This window comes from Nelusetta ayraudi, unplaced genomic scaffold, assembly GCF_046127955.1.
Source record: "Nelusetta ayraudi isolate G7.1 ecotype Tasmania unplaced genomic scaffold, CSIRO-AGI_Nayr_v1 ptg000011l, whole genome shotgun sequence".
NCBI classification, from domain to species: Eukaryota; Metazoa; Chordata; class Actinopteri; order Tetraodontiformes; family Monacanthidae; genus Nelusetta; species Nelusetta ayraudi.
Window position 1 is genome coordinate 21,905,305 of NW_027466061.1, and position 27,171 is coordinate 21,932,475.

Genomic DNA, 27,171 nt, shown 5'->3' on the forward strand with positions numbered 1-27,171 from the left:
AAAATAACATGCCTTGGCTGGCGAGGCCAGGCCCCGGTGAGCACGCAATGTCTTTACGCTGTCATCACTTTGACTTGACGCTGCGTGTCATCACGCGGGTGTTACCAGCTGGCTGTCTCCCTTTCTGACAAGTGGAAAAAAAAGAAAAAGAAAAGAAAGACTGAAAAGATTCTGCATGAAACTCATTCTGGATCTTTATTTGTCAGCTTGGTCTTACAGTAGCATGGCATGATTCATTATCCTAAAAAAAACTTCATTATAGTCATCTTCCGAAAGAACACTATCTTTAGTATCCTGCTGAAATTAATTCCCCCCCCCCCCACATGTTCCCTAATGTGGCCATGAGGTGGTTCTGGAGGGTAACCTGGGAGAGGTATCAGACCTGTCCAAATCTAAAAATTGAATGGCCATTTTACATTTCAGGAGGTGTGTGATGCTGTTTGAAAACAGTGGTATTGGAAATTTTGCCAAACATGACAAAATAAATTATAAGTAGGATGACATCAGCTATGTCACACCTTTGATATACATGATTATAATTGAACGTCATAAATCGCAGTCTTTTGTCAGATGAGTCACAAATATGCCACAGTGATGAGGTCAGCTGCCATCAGAGGTTCCGCTAAATGATGTGTGTGAACTCGAGAGGACCCCGGCGTTATTCCAAGGGGCGATCTGTCAGCTGTGCCACTCCTCAGATTGAATCACAGCCGACATGTGATGATCTAACCAATTAGCGGCGTCGGCTGATTAACTCAGTGCCACATCTTGGACAATAAAGCAGTCGACATTTGAGCCCCGGTAACAAGTTTCAACAGCGCCGCAAAACCTGGGCGGACAGACCCATTGAACTGCCACCTCACAGCCCAAGGCCGCCAATGGCTGGTGGTGTTCTTTCAATTTATCTATTTTCCAACAAGCGGTGAGCTTCCTGGACTCTGCGTTATGGTTGTGTCAGAGCCTCATCCTCCTCTAGGTTCGACTCCAGTCCAACTACAGCTGTTTGCCAAAAGCCGTCCTTGGTAGTTGGCCGTTAGCCCGATTTCCTGCACCGTGTGTTTCTCTCTGTTGTGACAAAGCATGAGGTGGAGGGCGAAGGGCACAGATGCCAGGAGACTTCTGGTGAAATGACATAAACGATGAGCAGAATGTCACACAGCAGACTTGACGGCGCTGCATTGTTTGCTGCCATGGCAACCGTGTACCCCGGGAAGGTATAATTGAATGAATTAAATGACAATATAAATTAGTGTGTACTGAAAGTCTTGCACACGGTGATGTAGTGGCAATCAGGCTCCTATTCTCTTGCCATTGTTGTTTGCGTGAAAGACTCAATTTGTCAGTGAGCAGTAGGAAGGCAATATGATTTCTGAAGTATCCCTTTGGCCTTGAGTGCAGACATTTGATATTATGCAAAAAAAAAAAAGTGAAGGTGAGAATGCCAAAAGTAACCGGTTCGATATCGGCAGTTCCATTTTCAATAATTTGCAGGTTGTTTCAAATTGAGGAAAATAAGTGTGCCTATCACCATCTTCATTTAAAGACGCTTCACTTAAGAAACTAAAGCAGCCACTGCACTCTCAAGCTGTTTCTTTATGTCTTCTCTGTCTTTTTTCTCCCTCATGGGCGCAGTCAACCACGTGGTACCATTTGTTGCTAAGTAAATAGAAGAAGTTGGTAATAAAATGAGACATATTTTTGCTCAAAAGCAGAGAGCTGCTATTGAAAGCTGAGATAAGGACGATAGCTTTTAGCATAGCTTTTAGCTTCAGCAGTATGAAGGTAATAATGACAAGCCAAAAGAGCCAGATTGTGCGCTGTTGTGCTGTCAGGTATTATTATGAGCTCTGTTAGTTTTGTCAGCTATTGCTACTTCATAATTCAATTATCATGCCGACTGTTCCTTTATAAAATGAAATTATGAAATAATTATGAAAGGAGTGAATTGCCAAAAAGGGAAACAATCAAGAAATGACATGCTTAAAATAGCTTGGCCACATTTTTGAACATTTATTTGTGTCATCTGTTTATGAAAAGCACTAATAGCATAAAGTGACTGCTCAATGCAATTCCAATTTTCTGTTTTTCCTTCCAGAATGAATGTCAGGGTTTGTGCCAGACACACTAGGAAACAGGTGCTGGCACCACAGGATGAGCAGGCCTCGGAATTATCACTTATTAAGCAAAAGGAAAACTCACAGTCATAAATCACCCAAGAATCAAAAACAAGAATCAGTCCAAACGGGGAAACAGATCCAAAATGGGCGAAAGCCAACATTTGATAAAAAAAAAAAAACCATAGCGTACACAGAAACAGAGGCTAAACACTGGAGTAAAGGCTGGGTACAGAAACATGCCAAACAAGTATAGGAAAAGTACAAGACTCTAAAATAGCAGAATAGAATGGGTAAAAGTAACTGGTTGAAGTAATCAGGATGAAGTGGCCAGTCTCTGAGAGGGAAAAAATGAAGTTGAATATGTGTGAACAGAGTAAGAATACAAGACACAGTTTGTCAAACATGATATAAAGGTATTAAACAAAGATACCTGAAGATCTGACTCAGTCCAGACACATCTCAGTGCTCAGATGTGTTTGCACTGCATCTTTCTTAAAATTGTTATGTTTTCTGTACTTTAGCTTGTGTTGGGCTGTTTATTGTACACCTCTCAGCTGGGGTGGAAACATGTCACAAAAAAAGACAAGGCAGTTCTTACTTTGTCACCGCAGTGTGCTTCAAAAAGGATGGCGCAGTATAGTTCCTTTTTTAGATTTATACTTGTGCATCTGACCATTTGAAAGGCTAATGTTCAATAACATAACGGAAATTTATTTTATTTTGTTCACAAATGTTACCCACCGCTTGGTACAACACTTAACCATTTTGATGCAAACATAGTTAATGTCATCAGCATTGAGAGCTCTTGCTCAGTGGTAGTTAGTCAGTCTAGTCAGTATGAAAGCAGAGTCCTGTTGTTTAGTGTTGTGCTGGCCTTTCACGCATGGCTGCAGTTTTTGCAGGCGCTGGTGATGCAGCGTCACTGCTACATTAGCAACAAAAGCAGAGCTGCAATGTGTGACAGCCCTTTCATACAGAGGGATTATCGTTCCTTTGTGTGTGTGTGTGAAGAATTTACAAACTCCAATTTCTTGTCAGAGAGACAGCAGGCTCAACATTAGCTGACACCAATGCGCTTGGCAGCATCAGATACTGTTGCAGAAGCTCTGGCACGGCCTATCAGCCTGCAGCTTTGCCGCTTGTGCCTGCTATAAGGCCATGGTTTGAGTTTGGCTCTGCTACCTTCGAACCGCACATACACCCTTGTCAATCTCCATGTACCATTAATGCCCGCATCATGCCTCTTAGCAATGTTCAAGGGAAGTAATCATATTTAATCAAAAGCAATCAAAAGCACGTCATCACATCTACCAATGAAGATGGAGGCTGCTCTTGATCATATTAATAACCTGAAGTGTCTTGTAAAGTGGCTGTTTCTGTGAAAAATGTTTTAGGGTGAAAAAACAAAAGAACTTTTTACACACAATGCAGTTCAGGGGAAAAAAACACAACAGAAAAAATACTGAGTAAAAACTAAACTGTGTTTGTTCACAATGAAAACTCCACAGGGTACTTTTAATCTTCAGCGTCCCTGGAGGCGCCGGAGGATGGAATTACAGAGTACTGAGAATTCATATCCCCCGTTACCCAGGAGGCAATTATCCCCCATCCTGTTGGCAGAACAGTACAATCAATCACCGTAATTTCATTTGATCCTTTGGCTGCTGCCTGTTTATGCCAACGGAGTAATAAGTTTAATCTTTATCATACACTTATCAAGGCCATAACAAATAGAGAGGGGCTCCCTGGAAAAAAATAAAAAATAAAAATCTTTGATGAAATGTTATTACACAGGATGAATCACAGAGATGGGTAAAGATTTGCTCTCCAATCTAGTTAGTGCCAGGTCTAGCATGGTCCCAAAAAGCTTTTTATACTCTAATAAAGAGGAGCGAGGATGAAAGCATAAACAGTGCGGGAAGCTGAATGAAGAGCACCACGTGTCTGGAGCGTTAACTGTCCTCCCAGATTGACTCCAAAGACTTCAAATTGACCACAAACTAGAATTTGAAAATGCCCTGCATCTGCAGCTCATGCCGATGTGTAAGCTTAATAAGGGGCAACAAGATTAAACCCATGATTCAAGGGGATGGAATATGAAGAACAATAAAGGAAAATTGAATAAAAAAAAACTTGGTTTCGTGAGTGTTTGCAGGAGAGAAAAAAAAGACGGGCTTCAGTTTTTTCACGGCAAACCGGTGCCTGCTTAAGGCCATTTAGTTACAAAAGCAATTGTTAGTCCTTTCATGCAGGCCAGAATGCTGTTTTAGTATTCAAAGGCCAGAGTAAGAACCATTATTTAGTGTTAAATGAGGCTCTTGTTTTGATGCAGTACAAATCTAACTGCCGGCAGAGTCTGAACCATAATTAACTTGGGCTGCAAATTAGATGCGCTGCTTGTTGTGCGCTAATTGCTGAGGATTTATTGAAGTGAGTGTGGGAGGGCAAGAGAACGGGGGGGAAAGAGTGAGGGAGGTGCAGTTGCTCTCAGACATATATGATGCGATTAACAGCCGTTCTTTGCCGTTTCAGGGCAAAATTCTGGCAACAAGCAAGACTGGCTTCTTTCCAAGTGACGCTGTGAGACCTTGCCCTTGCGTAAGTGTGCATATCTCTCACAATCAATAAGACGAATTCAGCGCGATTACGGCGCAGTCAGTGGATAATGGCCACTATTGATGTCTTAGTAAAGGAATGTGACGCTTTTCAATTGAACTTTTCTGGTCTAGAAGACTTTATTTCAGTCATTATGCGGCTTCAATATCACATTAGTGCAAATTGTCTTCACCTCCACAGCATTGACCCCTAATAAAACACAGAATAACCGCAAGCGCTTCTCTCTGCCAGGTGCCCAAGCCTGTCGATTACTCTGCCCAGCTCTGGTAAGTGATGAGAACAAATCGTAGATGGTAAAATACACGGCAAACACTTGTGGAATGTTAAGTGGATTAACTTTTCTGTGTTCACACAATCATGGCTTTCTGTCTATCCTTTATAATTCCTTCCGTGTGCATCTTTATTAAGGGCGTAAGGGTTCACTAAAAATCTGCACTGCTTTTGTGGTCACGATTTTCGTTTCGATATGCGATGTTGATTTTAAGGCTGCAGAAATGCCACATATCAGCTAAGATATATGGTCTTGTGGTCTTGTGGTCATACAAAACTTAAAATAACAGGGCAGTCTGACATTGGACAAATCTCTGGTGCTGCAAGAGAGAAGACATTGCTAGTTTCAACATGTTTTTTTATTTATTTGGGAAATAATCTATCTTTAGTTATCTGAACAATGGCTAAGAACAAGTTACTCACTGTCACAAAAAAATGCAGTGACATGTTTCACGCATACTGTGCATAAATACTGAACTGACTACAATATATAACCTACATTTACAATTCATCCTTCCCAAAGTACCGCACACCCCCTCTCCCCTCACCCCTCCCCTTCGGTTAATGATGCTATAACTGGCAAGCTTTCAGTTTCACTTCATTCACGCTGACATGTCAACCTAGATTTTTCAGAGATTTTGGTGAAAGATATTCTGAAGTAATAGATGTGACACATCAGACTGAGTTAGACAGAAAAGACTGCAATGTGCATTCGAGGGCCAAAGTAATCAAAGAGGACATTGAAACCGGTTCGTACATTAGCCAAGGAGTGCTGGCACTACTATGTGAAAAAGCAAATGACTTTTCTGCATGCGTATGGACCATAAGGTACACATGCTTCAAATGAGAAATGTATAAAGTCTTCTGTATATCACAGTAGAGCACATTATTTCACAGTGCCCACATGACAAGAAAACCGTCTGTAGAAAAGCATGCATGGATTTTTCAATATGTTAGGGCACTGACATTAGTTTAACATTCACTCTGAAATTACACTTTTCCGTGGTTACACTACACTAATGAGAGTTAATCTGTAACTGTAATCTGGGGGGGGAACTAATGTTTTCACGTTGGAACTTTTTCCACGGCAGAACAATGAACAAAAAGTGTTCAGTAGGTTGTAGCTAAGAAAAACGCTGCTCAGGTACACAGGATGGACAAATATTTGAGAGGGACGAAAAGAAGAATTCAGGAGTCCGGCGGTGGCCAGTGTGTTCTTTGTTGTTGGCCACTTTTGGCTGCAGAATCGTTCTGCGAGTAGCTGCAGAACGACGGTGTCGTTCACGCCAGACTTGAAGCGGGGTGCACGTTCGTGGCCGGCTCGCGCCGCGCAGCGAATAAAAATTTTCTTCCTCCAAGGTGGGGCGTGACAGAGAAAGTTTGAGAACCGCTGCCCTAATGCCATGCAAGTCTATGGGGTCAAAAGTCAACTTTGTCCTAGAGACATGGGACCACTTGCAGGTTCATCGGGATCCCTCGAGACACAGCCACGTCAAATTTGGGGCTTCTAGTCCATGAGGAACACCGAAACCCTAACCCTAATTCCAGCAGTAACCCTAACCCTAATTCCAGCCTTATTGCTAACCCTAAAAATGTCTTCCTCCAAGGTGGGGCGTGACAGACAAAGTTTGAGAACCACTGCTATACATTCATGGCACAGCTTATCAGGCACCAGAGCAGCACTGTCACTCTTTTCAAACAGTTGTGATGTTTGATACCACAGATTTCCTCTCTGATCCGATACCAAGTAAAACCAAATGTGGTACTGTTTGTTTAATTTGTTGAGAAAAGATAACTCCATCCATCCATCCATCCATTTTCTATACCTGCCTCCCCCTGCACTCAGGGTTGGAACTTATCCCACCTGTCATGGAGTGAAGTTCAAGATTGTAGCTATGCAATGACACTTGAATTGATACATTATTATGATTGACCGAAAAATGGACACGTCTGTATTGATCCGCACATGATCAAACACAGCACCTTGACTGGTATCATGAAATACTTCACTTTTTTTTAATTTTTTTTTATCCAAAACAGCTACTGTGAAATAAAGAGCTATGATACACACTCTTCTCTCAGAGAAGCTTTAGTCTCTGTGTGCTTTATCAAACACTGTTACACATTGCACAGTGGAAAGCATGTGCGTAGCAGTTTTGCAATGTTTTGTTTCAAGTGAATCAAGTGATTAATTGTTCTTTCGAGGCTTTGGAAATTCTCCAGTTCTTATAAACCTGAATCAACCAGTGAAAATCCCTGTGAGATTAGTGGGAGTATAAATAATCGCAATGTTAATAACGGGGCTTTATCAATGAGCTCATTCCCAGCTAATAATTCGAGACGCAGGGCTACCAGATGCAACAGATAGAGCTGGCTATACCACTACTTATAAAATCAAATCAACTGGCATCACACTTGGCCGAATACAACTAAAACCCACTTGAAATACACAAATTATCATCAAAGATGACACATTAAAAAAAAAAATCCTGGACCTCTGACCAAGTCTCATCTGACATTTAATTGATTGTATTCAAGATCTGAATCATGACATTAACATTGATTTGCTGGCTGATGGTGACTGCTTCAGGTTTGCAGGGCCTATGGAGAGATGCCAGGCTGAGGTGGAGCTCCAAGACAGAGGAAACAGCACCTACCTGATCCGGCACAGGAGTAAAGAGTGCACTGAATACGCCTTAAGTATAAAGTGAGTGATGGGAGGGCTTGTTTTCCCATTTATTTCTTTTTGGTTGAGGAACCCTCACAATTTTTCTTTCTCAGCAGCATAAACCGTGTTGGCTGTACCATAGAAAAACAGTTCCTTATTGCAAGAGACAGCACTCATTCAAGCTAACAAGTTCTCCATGTGAAAGATGCAGCCTGCGGGGTTAGCAGAATGTCTGAAATGAAACAACTTATCTACTGGGAATGAGAACAGACCACAGCAGGAGAAGATCATGCCGTGCTCCACAAAGCTACAAGCAGAGAATGTTGAATTTCCAGTTGTTGCAAGAAAACCAAAAACTAACTTTTGTTTCTGGACTCTTGTTGGTTTTGAGTCATCAAAACCAACAAAAAAATAATGTATTAGTGTAACCTGAATAATGAAGACTTAAAGGGTTAGACACTTGTTAAATAAGAAAACAAGCTGCAAGCTGTTGTGTTGGTGTCACTCAAATGTGTATCTCGCTACTCATTTGAACAACTTTTAATCACCAAAGTCTTGTCTGCCTCATACTAAATTTTCAAGCTGCTAACACCTTCTGGTTTGGACTTCTGAAGTTTTGAAAGTGTTGATTGTGTTATAGCTTTTTCCACAACCCCTTAAAAGAGTCTTGCACCTTCCTCAGAGGTTGTAGGCCTGTTGCTGTCATTCTTAGTTTCCTCTCATGGTGGCCATCCACCTCGCAGTGAATGCAGAGCCGGTCATCAAACGGAATATTGAGTGATCATCCATCTATTTTCTGTCTCCTCTGCACAGATAAATGTTCAAGGATAGTCTGATAGCTTTGCACGGTGCCGCTTGGTTATCGCTCTCTGAAATGTGTTTGAAAAGAAAACTGGTGGGACTTGAATTGTGGATAAAACATCCAGTCCTTTAGGTCCCTGCAAATGCCTGCTCTTTCTTCGAGTTGAGCGTCTTGGTGACCCCCTTTTGAAACAGCAGTGTCCATTTAACAAGCAGTTATATTTTAGCTTACATCAAAGTTTGCTCAGGCTGCTGTTTTTTCTTTTTTTGCTGTTAAGAAAAGACTGCCAAGGCTTCCTGACCTGTGATGGAATCTCTGAGATATTGTAGTGATGGAGGGGGCACAGTGTTTAGATGTTGGGGCTATTTTAGCCATTCCAGACCATTTGGTTCAGTGAACTTACACCATCCACGGTTCAAAGCTTTGATGTGCCGGCCCAGCCCCTGAATGCTCCAATCCTAATTGCCTGTCTCACTGCTTAAGATCATTATCAGGATGGCGATTGAGATAATGGAGCTTCATACGCAGAGCTGCCACTAATCAACTGGAACTGTCTAATGTCAAACACTGTGAGTCGAGTCGTCAGCTGAAGGAAATTTTGTGCGTGTGTGTGTGTGTGTGTGCGAGTAGCTTTAGGAGCCTATAGGAGAAAAGACTGAGAAACCTGTGGTTGTCTGTGTCCATGTTTTGCGCTGCACAGCTAAGCACACATCAATAATGCATCGCTTGCCATATATTCATCATGGATCAGTGAGTTTGCAGTTTGACCATATTCTCCTTGTCCATCATACAACACACTGGGGGATTTACACTCCATTCCCAGGATAGCTTACTCGTCAAACAAATCTATCTATCTCTATCTATCCATCTATCTATCTATCTATCTATCTATCTATCTATCTATCTATCTATCTATCTATCTATCTATCTATCTATCTATCTATCTATCTATCTATATGATTGAACTCATGACTTGGGTGCTGTGTGGTCTCAAATAGTCCATTGCCTTGTGGCTGATGCTGCAACAGACAGGCTCTCTCACACTGAACGGAACTTTATAAATGGTCTACAGCAGCTCGATTCTGCACTTTGTGGCAGGTCGAAAGTTTTCAGTAGTACAGTCTCCAGTAGCAGGAGGCCGAGTCTAGGTAGCAAAACCAGTCTCCTTGAGGTAATTGGACTGGCTTTGATCATGCTGGTTTTGAAGACTGAGAACCTCGCAGACATGGCAAAACGCTTTGCACAAAAGGTACCAGGTAAATCATAACTTTTTGAACTTTTTTTTTTTAAGACATTGAGTTTCTATGACTGATTCTCTTGCACTCAGGGTCAGAGGGCGCTGGAGCCTAGCTCTGTTGTCTTACACCATGGGGAAGTTGCCATTTCATTCTTGCATTCATACTTCTAAGCATATTTCTAAATTCACCTCACATGTCCTTACACTGTGGTAGGAAGCCAGAGCACCTTTGAGAACCAACTGTTTTTTATTCAGACATATGTTTGATAAACACTGTGTCTTATTTGTAAATACTACATGACTAATTATAAATACCTTGTATGTATTTTGGTTAATATAGGAATAACATTTTGGCTGAACAAATAACACTACCTGTGTGAGTTATTATGGCGGCGTGGACTTAATTTCATTTATGGCGAGGCGAAGACTGAAGCGAATTGCAGGCGACTTCAGACATCCCATAATGCCCTTATGATCTTAAATATCAGTGGAAAGGATCTGACTTATTCAGCATGGTAGCAGACAGTCAGGTCAGGCAAACCTTTAAGATGGCTCAGAGCACGCACAGGGATAAATGTACGTCTCGGTCACCTGCAGGTCATCTCTCCTTTCTCCTCACGCAGGTTCAGCGATAAAGTCAAGCACATCAAAATCCTGACAAAGGACAGCTGCTTTTACATAGCAGAGGGCCGGCTGTTCAGGACGGTACAGGTAGGTAGCTTCTGCTAATGGGGTTTTAACAAACAGTACAAAACTTTTTTCTTTTGACGTTCTTGTACTTTTAATGTTTGTTTTACTCAGGATTTGGTGGAATACTACCAGCGGCACTCACTGAAGGAGGGCTTCAGCAGCCTCGACACCACTTTGCAGGTCCCCTATAGAGAACAGTCAAATGGAAAAATGCCAAGGGCCATGACCAAGGCCAACAGTGGTGAGTGCACTTCATGAACATCCAGGTCCTCCTACAGACAGCAGCAGTCCAACTCTAATTTTAGAGGTCTCTGCACCTGTTTGGAGCTTTGTAGTATTAAAGTAAGTATTAAAATCATTAAAGGCATTCTTTCAGGGATTTAGATCCTTAGAAGCATAAATTACTGTCAGGTAAAAGGTTCTTAAACAGTTGGAAAAAGACATGCACCAAACATTTTGACATTAAAGCACCATGTGATGGCAGGCTAAGCAGTATCGCTGATTCCAGCCAACTGATCTCCGTGCCAACGTTTAACAAGTCTAACCACTGCGCCATCGCCGGAGACTGCGGAAGATGTTTCTCATTTCCTGGAAGCTTACAAAAAATAGAAATATTTCCAGCTGAGACCTGCAGGGATAAGAGACAACAGCATGAGATTCTGAACATGAAATATGTGGGATTGTTGTTAGATGGAGGGCAATGGCTAATAATTAAGTATGCTTTTGTGAAAAGTGTGAAAAAACATATGACCCACCAATGTAGTTCTGCAATTTTTTTTTTTACTAAGACAAAAAAAACCAACACAAGCTGATGCTGGATTGAATTTTTTCACGTGGGCTTGTTCGTTGTTTATTAATAAGTCTTGCACATTGTTATGAACACTCAACAGAGTACATTACCAGACACCCTCTCTCCAAGTGAAATCTACCAAAGGCGTTTCTTCAGATGGGTTAACATGGGTTTGTTTCTAAATGCGGATCGCTCGTTATCTATTGTGGACGGGTGCGGATGGGCTGAAAGAGAGACACGAGGCTCAAACGGGTGACAGTGTTGGTAGAGGCAGAAAGAGCTGAGGACAAAAGAGGAAAAAATGAGAGCGAGGGAGTGGAAGGAAACGACAGGAGCCGCGGCACCTCACCAGGCGTAGCGGAGCAGTCCCAGTTAGGGCCTAATGCCCCAGGCAAGCACCAGGAGCCCACTACTCCAAAACGTCGCGCTGCACACGGTGCGCGGCTCTGAGATGGCTTCACAATTTTCCTGACAGGACATGACATTTCACTTGGGTTGGCAGCAAAGAGAAGTGTGTGACAGCCGCCTGCCAACACACTCCTGGGGAATACCCCCGGTCCAACCAGGGCCTGTTTTAAACAAAACTGGAGGAGGTGGAAATAATAATAATAATAATAAAAAAGTTTGAAAATATGATCAGATGCAAAAGGGAACAGCTGGGGGTGAAGCGCCTTAGCATAAAGCATAAGCACAGCGGCTGCAGCCGCCGCCGCGGTGGAGGCAGAGCAGACGAAAAGCCCGGAACAAAGTCAAAGTTAGCCTTTTGTGTGTGTTCAGATGTAAAATTCTGCCATATCCACGTCCCTCTGCCTCCGTTGGCAGCAGCGGTCTCCCAGCGCATCAGGCTACAAAGCGCTCCACAAGAGGTGCGTTTTTTTCGCTTTCCTTGCCATTCACTCGGCACGAAGAAAAGCCTTGACAGACCCGCTGTTGTCTTGGTGCATTCTGGGATGAATTATTATTGCCTCAAGTCGTCCACCCCCGCCGACAGACTGAGTGTGGGCACGACTCTCTCTCTCTCTCTCTGTCTGGTAAACAGGCTCCATGGAAAGACAGATGTCATGCTATAATTAAATAAATATAAGGTGCGCCACACAAAATGGTTGAAATCTCAAAACAGACACCTCATGAAAAATGAAAGAATAAGCGGTTCTTAGAGGAGAATTGGGAAGCCATCAAATCTCATTCAAATTTTTCATTAAAGTCGAAATCTATATGTACATATACGTCCAGTGGCTTGCAAAAGTATTCATACCCTTTGAATTTTTCCACATTTTGTCACGTTACGACCACAAACATGAATATATTTTATTGGAATTTTATGTGAAAGACCAACACAAACTGGCATACAATTGTGAAGTGGAAAGAAAATTATACGTGATTTTAAGCAGCAGCCACCCATTGGTGTGTGAATATGTGTGTGTTACTGGGTGAATGAGAGGCCTTTGGAAAAGGCCAAGGTAGCCAACACCAACAGCGCTTTGAGGTACTGTGTGAAAAGTGCTAGAAAAGGGCAATATAAGTGCAGTCCATTTACCATTTATATTTTCCATACCTTCTTCACCTGCACTCAGGGTTGAGGGGGGTGCTGTAGTCCATCCCAGCGGTCTCCAGGCTGGATTACACCCAGGACAAATAAGTTTATAGCAATGTCACATAGAAAAAACAGACAATCCTTCTTACTCACACACACTCCTATGGACAATTTAGAGTTTCCGAATTTGACTCGTGCATGTTTTTGGATAGTGGAAGGAAATTGGAGAACCCAGAAAGAACCCACATAGACGCAAGGTGAACATGCAAACTCCCCAGTGCTAACCAATGCAACAACGTGTCAGTGGTCTAAACACATTTTATCTTAGGTTATTATCGTCATTAGTGATCCAAAAATCTTCTCGAGTCCAGCATCGAATATCTATCAATACGTAAACATTGTTTGCCAGCATGTGTAAAATAAAGTATTTATTTAAAAGTCAAAAGTCTATCTATCTATCTATCTATCTATCTATCTATCTATCTATCTATCTATCATACTACTTTTGATTCAACACACGCACATTTGCGTACCAAATGTGCCAAAAACAGATTGGCCCCTGCATTTATTTACCCCTGAGAGTTTAGTGGGGGAAAGTGTGGAAACATGCTGCCGTCATGACAGGAGGTGGTTTCTCCAGAACTTGCTGCTTAACATGGGATTTCATATGGGAGCAGAAGTCGTCGTCTCTGTGCTGTCGGTTCCCAGACGCTGACTTGTCAGGGCACCTTCCTGTGCCCAGATGCGCTCACCTGGTCTGGGAAAAAAAAAAATCTTGTTTTTATTAATATTTTTATTCAGAAGGAAGAGGGGGAAGGTTGCAGGGGCGAATGTGCACCACAGATGAATACAAAGATGGCATAACTGATGTTTCAACACGCATGGTTCTTGAACATGTCGTTGGAAACACAAGCACAGCACTGTAACACTGAAATGGCATCAGACGTGTGCGAGATCCCTCCACACCAAGGTCCTGCAAACAAAAGGAAGGCAGAATTGAGTTTCCACACAAACAGTAGGTTGAATCACGGCATTTATTGGATTTCACGTTTTCATGCATGCATGCACACACTTAGACGCACATTGGTCTCTATCTTTGTGCGGACTTACGTTGTCTTCCATTTATTTTCCATTCTTATGTACGACCTTACCTGAACGCAAACTTTGTAACCCTAGCCAATACCTGGCCTTACCTTAAAACATAGCCTCAATTCTTGTATCAACTCGGAACTCTTAAAATTAAGAATCCTCAATAAAACATATGTACAGCAACACACACACACACACACACACACACACACACACACACACCAAAAAAGCATTCCTTATTTAGGATTACTTTGGCAACACACCACAAATTTCTCCACTCTGTCAAAGCCTGAGATGCCAAGGGGAATCTTCTGTCTGGAACGAAATAGAAAACATCTGGAAGAAGAAGATCTTTACAAAAAAAAATTAAAATAATGGTGACCTTCTATCACATCCAAAGCAGTAGCAACAGCTAAAAGCTTTTTGTAAATGTAGGGTCGATATAAATGTGTCATTGGCCCTCAGTGAGCCACAGTGTTCTGCAGTCTCAGAAAAGAAATCTTTTCCTATTAATACTAACCTAAAATGGATTAGAGCATAGCAAGATGGATGCATGAGATTTCACCCAGTCAGTGCTGAGTCCACGGAACATCAAGTCAACTTTAGCGAGCAGCACTTAGCTGATGTTTTCCTTCCGTCTTTACTTTATATTTTCTTTTCTTTTCTATCTACAATTGTTCACAGAGGTAAACTGTTGTGTTTGTGTGGGTTGCACGAACGCTAAAGTGTAAGAACACTGAGTTCTCAGTTTTCCCAAACAAGAAAAGGAATGGGCTGGCGCTAACATGAAAAAAAGGCAGCTTTTGTAGGAGGTTGTGGAGTGGTATGTGAAGGTGAAGAATCAAAACATTTTCGTCACCTTGGCAAGGAAAAAACTGTGAGGTGAGGTGATCTTGCCTGCGACTGGCAACTCAAGCAGAGCGATGGGCTTCTCTTTGTATGCGTGCACCGATTTGAAAACTTTCCCCCTCGGAAATTTGAGTTAGGGTTGGTGTTAGCCTCCACATTAGCCTCCAAAGCAGCTCGCACCGTGACCGTGTCACCTGACAGCCAAGTGGTTGACAGCTGACCTTAACTGCTGCCAGCTGCTGAATGCCATGATGCTGCTTCAGAGCTGTGTTTCCGTGAAGTGATTTGACACGACCTAACAGGGCTATGCAAAGTGTAGCTATGTCATAAGAGGGTGCTTTGTGTCCGCACGAAGGACTAGAGGTAGACCAAACCACCAAAAGAATAATGAGAGGATTTCAGGAATAACAGCCAAGTGGGCAAGTTGGAATTATTCTTGCAGGTCTCTTAATATTGGTCATAGGAAAATAATCATCAAATGCACACAACAAGAGAGACAGCACACATGAGAGGTCATGTCAGCTGAATGATTGCTACGTCAGAGACTATTCGGAAAACCTGGCCATAAAAGGTTTTGTGCATTAGCTCTAATTTGAATGAGACAAACCCCAAAAAAAGAACACCTCAAGCGAGCTCTCCAGCTTGATTGTGAATTCGTTCTGCTGTTTCCAATCATATTCTCACGCAACTTTCTGATGCACATGAAAATGTCTTCATAGAAACACACTGCGTGATATTGTCAGATGTCTGTCTCTGCTTTGCCTCGAACCATAAGAAAACACACACATAAAAGTCTTTAAATGATTTTCCTACACAGTGAAGGATTTGGGAGTCTTACCTTGAAGACTGACACACACATAAGGAAACAGGCCTTTTTGCAGGAGCCGGCAATGCCACTCCTAAACAATTATTAGTCAGCACCCAGCCTCCTGTGGTCAGCATGATATGAAGGTCACGTGTTTGGGGAATTGAGGCTTTCTTCTCAGGCTTTTCCTGTTATCACTTCCATACTCATGGCTGCCTCTTACCCTCCCTTACTTTCTACTTGATCTTTGACTTTGCCAACTTTTCCTCTCTCTCTCTCTCTCTCTCTCTCTCTCTCTCTCTCTCTCCCACACTTTCTCTCACTCTCTCTCTCTCTCGCTCTCACTTTCTCCCCTTTACCATCTCTCACATTCACTTTTCTGTCAAAGTTGTGTTTACTTTGCTTCTGTCTTCTCTCCCACCACGGCCTGAAACCCTCCCATCACTCGCCACATTTCTCTGTAGTTCCTCCTGGCGGCTGCGGCTTTGTTCCTCCCTCCTCCTCGCCTTTCTGGTCAGGTACAGGTACAGCTCTTCTTCTCTCTTTGTCTCTCCCTTGCTGTTTGCCCACATTTTCACATTTCCAAAGGCTGCCTGTCATGTCTCCCCTGTCTCTGTTGAATAATGTAGCCCAACGCTGCCACCTTTGTGTCAATTTTACATGGACAGCCTTAATTTGAGATCCTGAAATTTCAGAGTGTTACAATCCCTGTCCCTGGCAGAAGTTAAAGGTCCCATATTATACAAAATTCACTTAACCAATGTTTTCAAACTAGGGAAGTCTCTCTAGCATGGTCGTGAACTCCTCAGAAATGAAAAAAGTTCCTATTTTCCCACTTATGCTTGCTCCACTTTTTCAGGACGTGTGAACTAAACTCTCAGTTCTTAAAATCACCTTTGTGATGTCACAAAGATATACCTCTCCCTGCTTGGTGACAACACCCACAACTGGATGTTGTTTTTGCTTTGTGGCTTTTCTTTCTTTCTTTTTTTTCTGAGAAGTTCTCTTGTGGTTTATTTTTTATCATGTAATAAGAACAAAAAAACAAAGAAACAATAGTATATAGTATGGAACCTTTCACGTAATATTTATATAAGAAAATTGTTTTGCATTTCAATGTAAATGTTTTATTGAACAAAAGACATTTTTTCTGTGCGACTGCAAGGTATACATTGATTATGTCAATGCTATCAAGCAGGTGTTTCCCCACAATTCCAATTTTGCTAACTTGAAACGTTATCATATGTGTGTGTGTGAGTGAGTGTATGTGTGAGAGTGTGTGTGTGTGTGTGTGTGTGTGTGCATCATGTAGTACCCTGTAACTTTGCCTTTCCATGCACTGGCATATCTACATATGCATGCAATTCTTTGTTGGCCTGGAACCCTGTGTCGGCATGTTGTGCCTATGTATGCATGACTGAGCAAATGTATTCCTTTCATCCTGGCTATCGCTCCAGTTGTATCCACAGTCAGTGTAAACAAACTCCTGCACATGTGTTCACATGCGATATGCGGAATAACCCCGAATAACCTGCTGTGTGTCGCCACAAAAGAAAAAAAAAATACTCGCTCCCAAACTTTAAATAGTATTGTGACGTTGTAGTGTTCGTCAAGAACCAGGCGGGTTTGACAGCTGGCTTTATTGTAGCTCCGAACAGCCTCGAATGCGGTCTTCACTTGGTTAACCCAACAATCGGAACCGGAGCCAAGACATGTGCCTCACTCAGCTTCCTCTAGAACTCCCTCCAACCCGTGTGTGTTTCCCAGGAACCCCCCTGCACCTCCTTAAAGGGACCTTAACACAGACCCCAACAACAGGAACACATACTGAACACATTTCAAGAACGTTACACTATCAATGGGAATTCACAAGACTTAACGTGAAAAAGGGGACAACTCAAAGGATGCAGTGGACTTTATCATATATGTTTGGAGCGGAGGGTGGCACAGTATATGAATGTATATTAGCTGGTTGTTTATGCAAGAAGAAAAGAATCTCAATGTTAGTTTTTGTACCTCCTGTTTTAATGAAACCAAATTGAAGCAGGCCGATTCAGTGGTACTTTGGACAGTTTATACATTCTCCTTCGGGCTATCGCTGTCAAGGTCCCTTCTTCTCCTTCTCTTTCTCTCTAAGGTCTTCCCTTTCTCCTTATTTGACCAACCGTAGCCTAGTTTCTGCTGCCCTCCTGTAGGTCAACAGCACAGATGACGTCGTTGCTAAGCTGAGTTTCGGCAAAGCTGACACAGACGTGTGTTTGATTGGTCCGTGGGGTGCTGGGAGGAGGCAGCAGTACCTGGACAGAACTCAGGGAGAACCTGCAACTCCATGCAGAAAGGCCCCAGGCCCGGAGAATCAAACCTGCAAGCTTCTTCCTGTGAAATGACATCATAATATAAATATAAATATAAACACAAATATTTGAGTATGACAACTCCATATATGTGTATCACCATGCTGTCTTATGATAGCACAAACCCTAACCCTACTTTTCAGAGTCAAGAACACCTGAAAACTTAACACGTCCCGGCCCGATCGCTGCTGTTGCAACTCAGATTATTCATGGGATTCAACAAAAATGGCTCACTAGGCTCAATTGCAAGTAAACGCCTTCTCTTTTGCAGTGTTTTCTCCCCGGGTGGTGGCCATCGCTGTAGTTCGCTACAACTTCTGTGCCAGAGACACACGGGAGCTCTCCCTGATGCAGGGAGACCTCATAAAGGTTTACACCAAGATGTCGAACGGCTGGTGGAAGGGTGCCATCGACGGCAGGGTAGGTTTGAAATCACAGGGTCAACCTCACTGGATGGCTAGTTTCTCTTAACCTTAATCCTCTTTCCACTGTCCAGTTAATGTCATTGAATTGTCCAAGCGGAACAATTTCATTTTCATAAAGGTTTGATTGACATTTTCTTGCAGAGTGGCAACGTAATTCAAGGAGTAGCTGGTGTTATAACCACAAGTATCTGTGGTGGCAGGAGGCCAGTAAAGTATCCTATTCCCATGCAAATCAAAATATGGGTTTGACGCAAGCTTTCTGGCCTTTTGTATATGAATTTGGGATCCACTTTGGAGTTTGCATGTATACATACGCACAGTCTTCTTTCCTTGACATCGTCTTTTATGTGGAGTGTTTGTGTAGCTTTTCTGCAACAGCAACAGTGGATAAAATGGTGTAAAAAAACAAAAATACCAAACATATTTTCATCTTCGTAAATTGATATTTGTAAATGTGTGTTTCCTTAACTTAACATTTCAGTGTATATTTCAGAAGTCTTACTGTCAATACTCAAGAGTGTGCCGTACAGCGTGCGCTAATGTTGCTGATCGTTTTCTTGTAATGTTGCCTGGCTACTTTCTTCAGCCTTCCAATTGGTCCTTAAAGCATTGGTCTTATATTCCCTTATATATTTTCTTGCTTTTGCGAGCACCATGCTTAACTGTCGCCTGACAGATGTGCATGCACAGTTGCCTGCAGACAAGATTATTTTAAAGGGGTCCTATTCATAAAAACAGACCTTTTCAGCTCTTAAACGTTGTTTTGAGTTACTGTCATGACAATTAATACACCAAGTACAAAAAACGACATTTGTGTTTTCAGAGGGGCTGGCTTTTTCTGTGTTACTGCACTGAATCCCTTAGGATTTTGCTTGACTTTCTGCATCGTGAGTGGAGCTGATTATCAGAGTACGGCCTCTGCAGAATTCTCTCTGCAAGACATCACTGCATGACTGCTTGTAGCCATCTTCCTTGTTTTTCTTTGGAAGTAGACCACCAAAAATAGCTTTTTAAATATGGAAATTCAAATGATGGTGTCGCCGTAAAGTACTTTTGGTGTGTATAGGGGTTTAAAAAGATAATAAACGTAAAGAAAATACTTAAATACAAGTGGACAGACTCAACACAAATGTGTGCAATTAAACCCAGTGTGCATCATCGTGGATGAATAACGAAAAATAATTGAAAAATATGTGTACATTTGTGTACTGCTCAATCACATCCGTGTTCCTGTCCTTCAGGTGGGCTGGTTTCCATCGACCTATGTGGATGATGAGGACTGACATCTCTTCGTCATCTGGCTCAGCAATGCCCATTCAAAGCTGTCCACCTCCAGCAGGGAGCATGCTGCTCGGCCACTCTCTTGCACCCTGCCAGTCTCTTTGATAAAAGGCCAAGACTAGGACTTAGATTGGGAGTGGGGGTAGGACCCCCCACACCACCAACAACACCACCCAAATACCCTCTGCTGCCTGTTGACAGACTCACACACAGAGCAGATGTCAAATCAGGGATTCCGGAACAGTGACGTCGTACCTGGTCCAGTGGGAAGTGCTGTGCACAGGTCGCCCCCACCTTGGAAAGCCACCTCCACCTCTCTTTGTCTTATAATTGATAACTCCACTGGCTGGTGTGTGAGACTTGCCTTCACTGTCATCACTTTTGGATACAGGGAAGTGTCAGCCACCCAACTGGAACACACTGGAGATCCTGACAACAGTGATTTTGGAAAGCTGAAGATAAGAAGCTTTGTACTTTGTAGGAATACATTCTATACAACGCAATGGATGCACCAGGATGATTTGCCAAGAAATGGATGTAAGTTTCTCTTTTTGTGTGTATAGATTTGAAAAGCCATATTACTCTACTGAAGTGTGTTTCCTCTCAAATTTGTTAAACTTGCTGGAAGTTTAGTGTGTTTAAATCCATGACAAATAAATATGAGTCTGATTTTGTTACGCTGTAATTCTGTCGTGATTTTTAAACAATTTGAATGACCTTCGAAATGCCACATGGCACGTACACTGTCTTCAAGAGGTAATACATTGAAAGAAAATGACTTGTGTGCAGTGCAATGTTTGACATAATCTCCTTAGAAGTTATTTGATAAGTAAATCAAAATGCTTAACATCAGTGAATGGAAGCTATGTTAGTAACTACATCTACGTACTTTTAAAAAACAACATTCCATAAACAAAAATCTCTTTAAAAATTATATTGGACTTAATCATCTCAAAGGAAAATGGTCAAAATTAGGACGCTCATCAGAAATGACAATTTTTATTAGTTTTTTGTTTGGTCAAATTTAGTATTTACATTTAATATTTTTTAAGGTTTGTGGTTAGGAGTTGTTGCTGTTGGACGTTATCCGGCCGCCGTGGTGCAGCTACTCCTGGGTCAGTGATGAGAGAAACCAGACTGGATGTGTTAAAAGAGTGTTAGGTCTCTCATTTGACTTTTTCTGCCAATAGGGATATCCCAAAGTGACTGAAATAATTCTCAATTACAGATAGAAATGCACCAATCAGAGTAAAACAGTGCATTATCCAAGGAAAGGTGAGGCGCTCCCACCATACATAATAATTTACAATGATTTATGGTACTAAGTAATCAATCAATCAATCAATAAAGAAATAAACAAACAGAAAACATGCATGACAAGTATGGCAGAACCACTCCAGTTGTGGTGGTGCTTTCATCTTTTCGTTGCATGCTGTGAAAACATGAGAGCTTTTTTATATTCCGTAGATTTTTATTTTATTTGATTTGATTCTACCTTCTCTCCTTTTGGATTCAAAATGAATGATTCAAGGATGATGTAACAGCTGTTCACTGAAGAGCAAGGTACAACAGAATTATGCTGTTTTCCTTCAAATGCTAACATACTGCACACACTCTGTGTGTGTGTGTGTGTGTGCACGCGCATGTACGCATGCATGCGTGAGACATCAGCATTTATTAAAAGCATACTCTTTAAGTTTTATTTCTGAAGATTGAGAAACTATTTTCCCTCCTTTTTAGACACATTAGGTTGAAGAGACAGAACTGCTGCAATTGCATCACAGATCTTATCGTGTCAGTCTGCAGCAGAGCACTGCCAGTGACTGGAATGAGTAAAAATCAAGGTAACAGATGAAGAGCAAACAAATAAAAAAAATAAAAAAAAAATCAGCAATAAACCACCACAGAAAGCTGCTGACGTCTGTCTTTGACTATGTCTGAGTGGGTTTATGCTCAGTCACATGACCCTGTGCAGATCCAACTAAACCACTGCAAAGTGAGGAGAAACGGTAAGCGCAAAAAACTATGTTCTTTTTACTTGTATTACATTTTAATAAGCATATAAATAAAACATTATTGCTTACATTTTTAATGTATCTATCCACCTATCTACACACACACATATGAAAAAATACTTAGTTAAAACAAATATGTTATTTAATAATGTTATTTATTTGCCAAATAAAACAACTATGCAGATTTTTATATGCAAATCTGAGCTGTCGCAGTGGACTATGTCTGAGAAGTCAGAAATTAATCAGGCATATCCCACTAAAACCAATTTTCTGTTGTTTGGGAAAGCAAGTGAATCATTTAAGTCCCAGTTCAATTCCCAAGTCCTGCGAGAGCTCATGAGAAAAAGCAATGGAAAGCAGTGATTGCATGTTACTGACAGTTCCAACTAATATTCATGTATAACTGTGCAAAAGTTATTGGTCAAAATAACAGCAATGACAATCGCAGTAGTAGCAGTGGTTTAGTGAGGGATAGGGTTGAACACCTGGACGAATGGAGGAACCCCCACCACCCCCCATCAGCGTGGAAGAACTCAAGGGATTGTAACACCTAGTCCTATTAACAAATCATATTTTTCTTCAAGGAAAATTACAAAAATGGTATGATCCAACATTTTAAGAGAGGGATGTCAATACTATGTGACAGATGGATCTAATTTCTTGTTTGCAGTCACCCATGACTGTGAATGCTGTGTGCCTCATCATCCAATGACTTTAAATGTCTCCAATTTTTCAATACACCACATCATTCCAACATTTGACTTTACTGCAAGCGTCTGTCTTCAGGAAAAGCTGCAGTCAATAAGAAATCGTCCAGGGGAAGGGCAGCAGCAACTTCTCTCTCCTGTGCCCCCTCCCTGCATTGCTATCACTGGTATTGATTACTACCAAAGGCAAACTCCATTGGAGAGATAAAGAGCCTTCAGCAGTCAAAGATGTTGCGAGTGTGGACGCAAACATGAGCACGCCCAGATGTAAGAATTTGTACACAGGTCCAGGTGCCACTTTCAAATGGGGACATTATTCGATAAGCTTGGTTGGAATTGCAATTGTTGATTTAAAACAAGAAAACAAAACAAAAAAAACAGAAATCATATCTCCACCACAGGACAACAGATTTGCTTGACACCTTACCTTCATAAACAAATATGTGTTTTTCAATGAGACTATTGCAAACGTTATCGTGAACTCTATTTTACTTTTAGACTGAGCGTTAGCCGTTTGTGCACGAGTACTGTTGCAATGCTTTTAACTGGTTTTTGACATTTCTGTCTACATTTCTCTCACTGACAGGGTCCCCTTAGTGCCATTTGGCACCATTGTACCCTTGTCAATGGAGTAATTTCACAGTGGGTTTTGTGTGATTGTTTTTTTTGTTTTTGTTTTTTTAACAGCTAAATAGGAGAATGGCTTCCAAAACACATGTATTATAATATCAATATTTTCAAAAATATAAACCCTCCTTCAGCCTTTCTTCCCCCTGACTGTTCGTCCAGAGGGAGGGGCCTGCTGTGTGAAGAAAAACGCACACGGCAAAAATAAATCCTCTTTCCCAACAGCTTCCCAATAGATGTAAGGCGACATTGGAGGAGCAGGAAATCAGCCAGACAGAGAAATGTTCCAACAAGGTTGCATGGAGTTAATAAAGCAAAGAGAGAAAAAGGGGTTGAGTGCGAGTATCAGGTCGAAAGAAAAGGAAGTCATGCATCATCTTCATCTGAGTGAGTGATCTTTGTAACCCCTGGTCTTTGGAAATGAGCCTCACCACGTCTATATATGGGGTTAAACAGGGCTTTAGAAAAAAAGGAGATGCCCATCAAATGCAGTGAGCTCTCACTTCCTGGGAAGAGGTCTCATCTCTGAAAGACTTTATCTGGGAGATTTACATTCGGCTGCTGACTTGTGAATGCCAGCCCAGCTTTTACAGAATCATGGAACCGCAGTGACAGTTTTTCCCCCCCATATCCAGACAGGAGCATAAAGAACGGTCTTGCAATAGAGGTGAAACACAGGAAAAATGCTTCCAGTCCTGTTAGTGGAGCTGCCAAAGCAAGGACAGAAACAGCATCAGTTCTTGAACTGATCTGAAATAGTTGGATAAATCACTGCTTTGGCAACTTTCTTGCCAGACCTGACAACTTCACAGAATCACTTTGTGACTTACATTGTCAAAGGTAACATGCAATAAAACGAGTAACCTTTTAGTGTTGACGCAATTTAGGGACAAAGTTATGGGAACACACACATCCTCACACATACCCTCCCAGAGCAGCAAGATCATGGAGGAAAATGATGCCTGTGTGGCTACGCTTCTTTCATTTATCAGTTGTTTTTTGTACAGATTCATAAAACAAATGTCAGGTGCAACTATATTGAGAACATTTCTAACTGTCTTCGTCAGCCAGGGTTAATTATTTGCTTGTGCAGATGATTTGCAACTTCAATCGACTTCGATCGTCTCAATAGTTACTGTTAGCAGTGCATCTTATTGATTGCCAATAAGTGCATTTAGATGCACTATAAATATCATGTCATGTCCATACCTCTGTCCAATCAAATAGGCTCTATCTAATCAAAATTTCAACCAGATTGGAAGAATTAATCCTGTTTTTGATGTAAACGCAGCGAATGCATGGTGGAAAACTGCGAAAACACATTTAGGTGTACGCACAGCTTGGGTCTCACCACAGATGTGCAAAAGTAAATATAGGCAATTAAATTAGCTGGCTGGTAACTAAAGTGCTATTAAACATGCATGTAATGGGCCTATTTTAGCATCAACACGGGAAGGTTCCCAACATTTAATGCCTTTTCCTTCTAATTATTAAATCACCCCCGCCCAAAAACAGAAAGAAAGAAAAAAACTGATTTGGGAATTGAGATGTTTGAGAGCCCAGCCGGAAAGAGACGGATGAGGGTGTGATGGTTGGGTGGTGGGGAGCAGAGAGTGAGTAGCGAGAGATGCGACCACCCCGTCCCCCCTTGCCTGGCTGGTGCAGCGAATGTCTCTGCGAGGACTCTATCAGTGCTTCGCGGCAATTAAGATCTCACAGATCAAAGCTGCCTAAACGAGCTAATCCTCAGAGAAGCACTGCTCCGCTTCGTCTATCCCCTCCTCACCCGGGTTATTTTCTCTTGACTCATGCCTCTGTGTGCCGGCTGCACTTTGATGCTGCCAGTGGTGGGTCTCTTAAATGTAAAATGGTGAATAAATGTGCATTAATGGGCAACACTTTCATATCATTAACGCCAATTTGCGCCGGCTGGGGAGCGTGTTTTCAAAGGTCTTGCGGCGTAATTGGTGCTCGTGGCTCTGTGGCCGCACTGTCTGATGGCCTCACGCGGCGTCGCCCAACATAAACTTGCAGGGGGCGGGGGGAGAAAATAAAAACACATTAGCGGTGGGACTTTTGCCCGAACGATAACAAGAAATATCAACACATTGCAGTAACCGCATTATGCCGCGCCAAAGCGCCTTGTTGAGTGCGATGAATCGGAACTGGCGCTGCTGGCGCGGCGCCCAGCGGCGGCTTTGAGGTCAATGGATGTTCAAAGGAGCGCGACGCCGCTAGCCGCTTAGCGGGACGGTCATTATCATGGAAGAAGAGGAGCATCTGCCTGTGACTCCTGCCGTCGGGCTTAACGAGGCGGTGGCGGCTCGTCGGAGGGGCTGCTTGGGCTCAGCCTGGACGTGTCTCAGCCCTCGTGCCCCTCCTGCATCGCCGCCTTCACGCTCTCTGTCTCCGCCTTTATCGCCAGTCTCCTCAGTGGCTCTTGCCAAGCAGGAGTGTTTGTATTTACTGCTGGTTTATTCCATCGGGGAACTACTGTTTCCTTCTGCAATAAAGAACACTTTTGTGTTCCTCCTTTTATTTACCCTCACGGAAATGTAAAACTTTTTTGGTGTGTGTGTTTCCGTTCCCATGTCTGTCATTGTCTCTGACGAACTTTATGAAAGTCTATGAAAGTCTATTCTTTAAGTTCTTGTTAGGGGCGGATCCTTAATTAGGGATTACTCGGTGAAGCTTATGGTGCCTCCCGTTTCTTCCATTAAACAAACAAACAAACAAACAAACAAACAAACAAACAAACAAAACAGTCCGCTCATTATAGTGCCATTGCCGCTCTTAACTTGGAACGTTCATCCATCTGTTTTCTATCACTCAGGGTTGCAAGTGGTTGCTGGAGCCCCTCCCAGCCGTCTTTGGGGAGTAGGTGGAATTACACCCTGGACAAGTTGCCAGTTTATTGCAGTCCCACATAAAGACAAACACCTTTCCAAAATTACAGCGACTGATGATTCAGAGTTGTCAACTAGCCAAACATGCATGTCTTTAAATTGTGAGGGACACAAGGTTGTCACTGTCCCTCTCATATTTAGTGCTCAATGAAGTGATTCATTTGATTTGAGGGTTAACCCAATGCCTTGCACTGTGACATAACATGCTGTTTGTGACATGATCACATGACCCCGCACCCAGTTATAACTGGATGCCACCGGTACTTAAAATTGAATTGTTATTGAGACTAATCAAGCTTGTCATCTTTGTTTTTACATTTCTTTTGAAACTGCTTTAAAAACTAACACCTTGTTTAAAATTGATAGCCTGGCCCTCTTTTGCATTACTGGCCCTTAACAAATTCCAGCCCTGTGTCAATAAAAATATATGTACAGTATATACAGTATATATATATGTATATGAAACATATGCTAAAACATCATGAATTTGCTGTCCATATACTTTTAGGGCCCATTCTCTGAAGACACCAGGCCTTTATTTCCATCACGCACAAGTTCCACTCGTTCTACAGGTATGTTGTTCTTGTTTTTCCCGTCATGAAAGCTGGGGATGAAAACAATCCCTGCATCACTTCCAGCATATGTTTATATGTGACGAAAATAAAACAAACCTGAGGATAAACAATTTTCTCTGAAGCTCTGGGATCTTTGGAACAGACTGTGAACAGAATCTTTTATTTATGGACAGATTCAGAGTGATACATAAATAATTTCTTCAACAGGGTGCCGGGGGCTTGCAGTGCCAATCCCAGCTGGGGCTGATTTGCAATTTAGGTGTGGCACTCAAGGCCAGAAATGGCGGATTTGGTTGTGAGGAGAGGGAGAGGCGATCGTGTGTGACACAGAGCAGGATTAGCATGTGGCGATAGAAAAGCTGAACACTGCCTCGGATTGTACCGAAATGAAGAACCATCACAGTGGTTTGCGGTCGTGACAGGGCAGCAGCAACAGGAATATAAATAATAGAATAACAGAAAAGAGACAAGGCATTTCCATTTATTTATTTATTATTTGGACTTTGGATTTTTACGACTTCTGTAGCGTCCACGTTAATCTCTTCAGCAGCAGCAATTCTTGGAGTCCATTCGTCCTCTTGGTCTTCTTTTGTGGTTTGTCCAAGTTGCTGTGGGAGTTTTTGTGTTCTGATCATCCGAGTGTTCATGCAGCTCGATTCTTTGACATACAGTACTACCCATAAAATTAGAATATTCTGAAAAGGTTGGAGTATTTCTGCAATTCAAATTAAAAGGTGAACGTGACATATTATATAAACAAATAATATGCAAATCAATGTATGTCAAGTTTTTATTTCTTTGGATTTTGCTGATC

General features: G+C 42.1%; 1 protein-coding gene across 7 annotated transcripts in view; it reads left to right on the forward strand.

Annotated features, from left to right (window-relative positions):
- The window catches only part of vav3b (vav 3 guanine nucleotide exchange factor b), a 49,186-nt gene extending 28,974 nt beyond the window's left edge, over nucleotides 1-20,212 (forward strand). For 2 of the 7 annotated variants that reach the window (XM_076021937.1, XM_076021938.1), the window contains exons 21-28: nucleotides 4,650-4,715; nucleotides 4,965-4,999; nucleotides 7,594-7,710; nucleotides 10,334-10,421; nucleotides 10,512-10,641; nucleotides 15,932-15,985; nucleotides 18,093-18,241; nucleotides 19,488-20,212. In XM_076021937.1, coding sequence (XP_075878052.1) covers nucleotides 4,650-4,715; nucleotides 4,965-4,999; nucleotides 7,594-7,710; nucleotides 10,334-10,421; nucleotides 10,512-10,641; nucleotides 15,932-15,985; nucleotides 18,093-18,241; nucleotides 19,488-19,529 — 681 coding nt within the window. In that variant the 3' untranslated portion in view covers nucleotides 19,530-20,212. The other 5 variants (XM_076021939.1, XM_076021941.1, XR_012926294.1 and 2 more) reach the window with 4 other exon arrangements.
- Nucleotides 20,213-27,171: the final 6,959 nt, after the last annotated feature.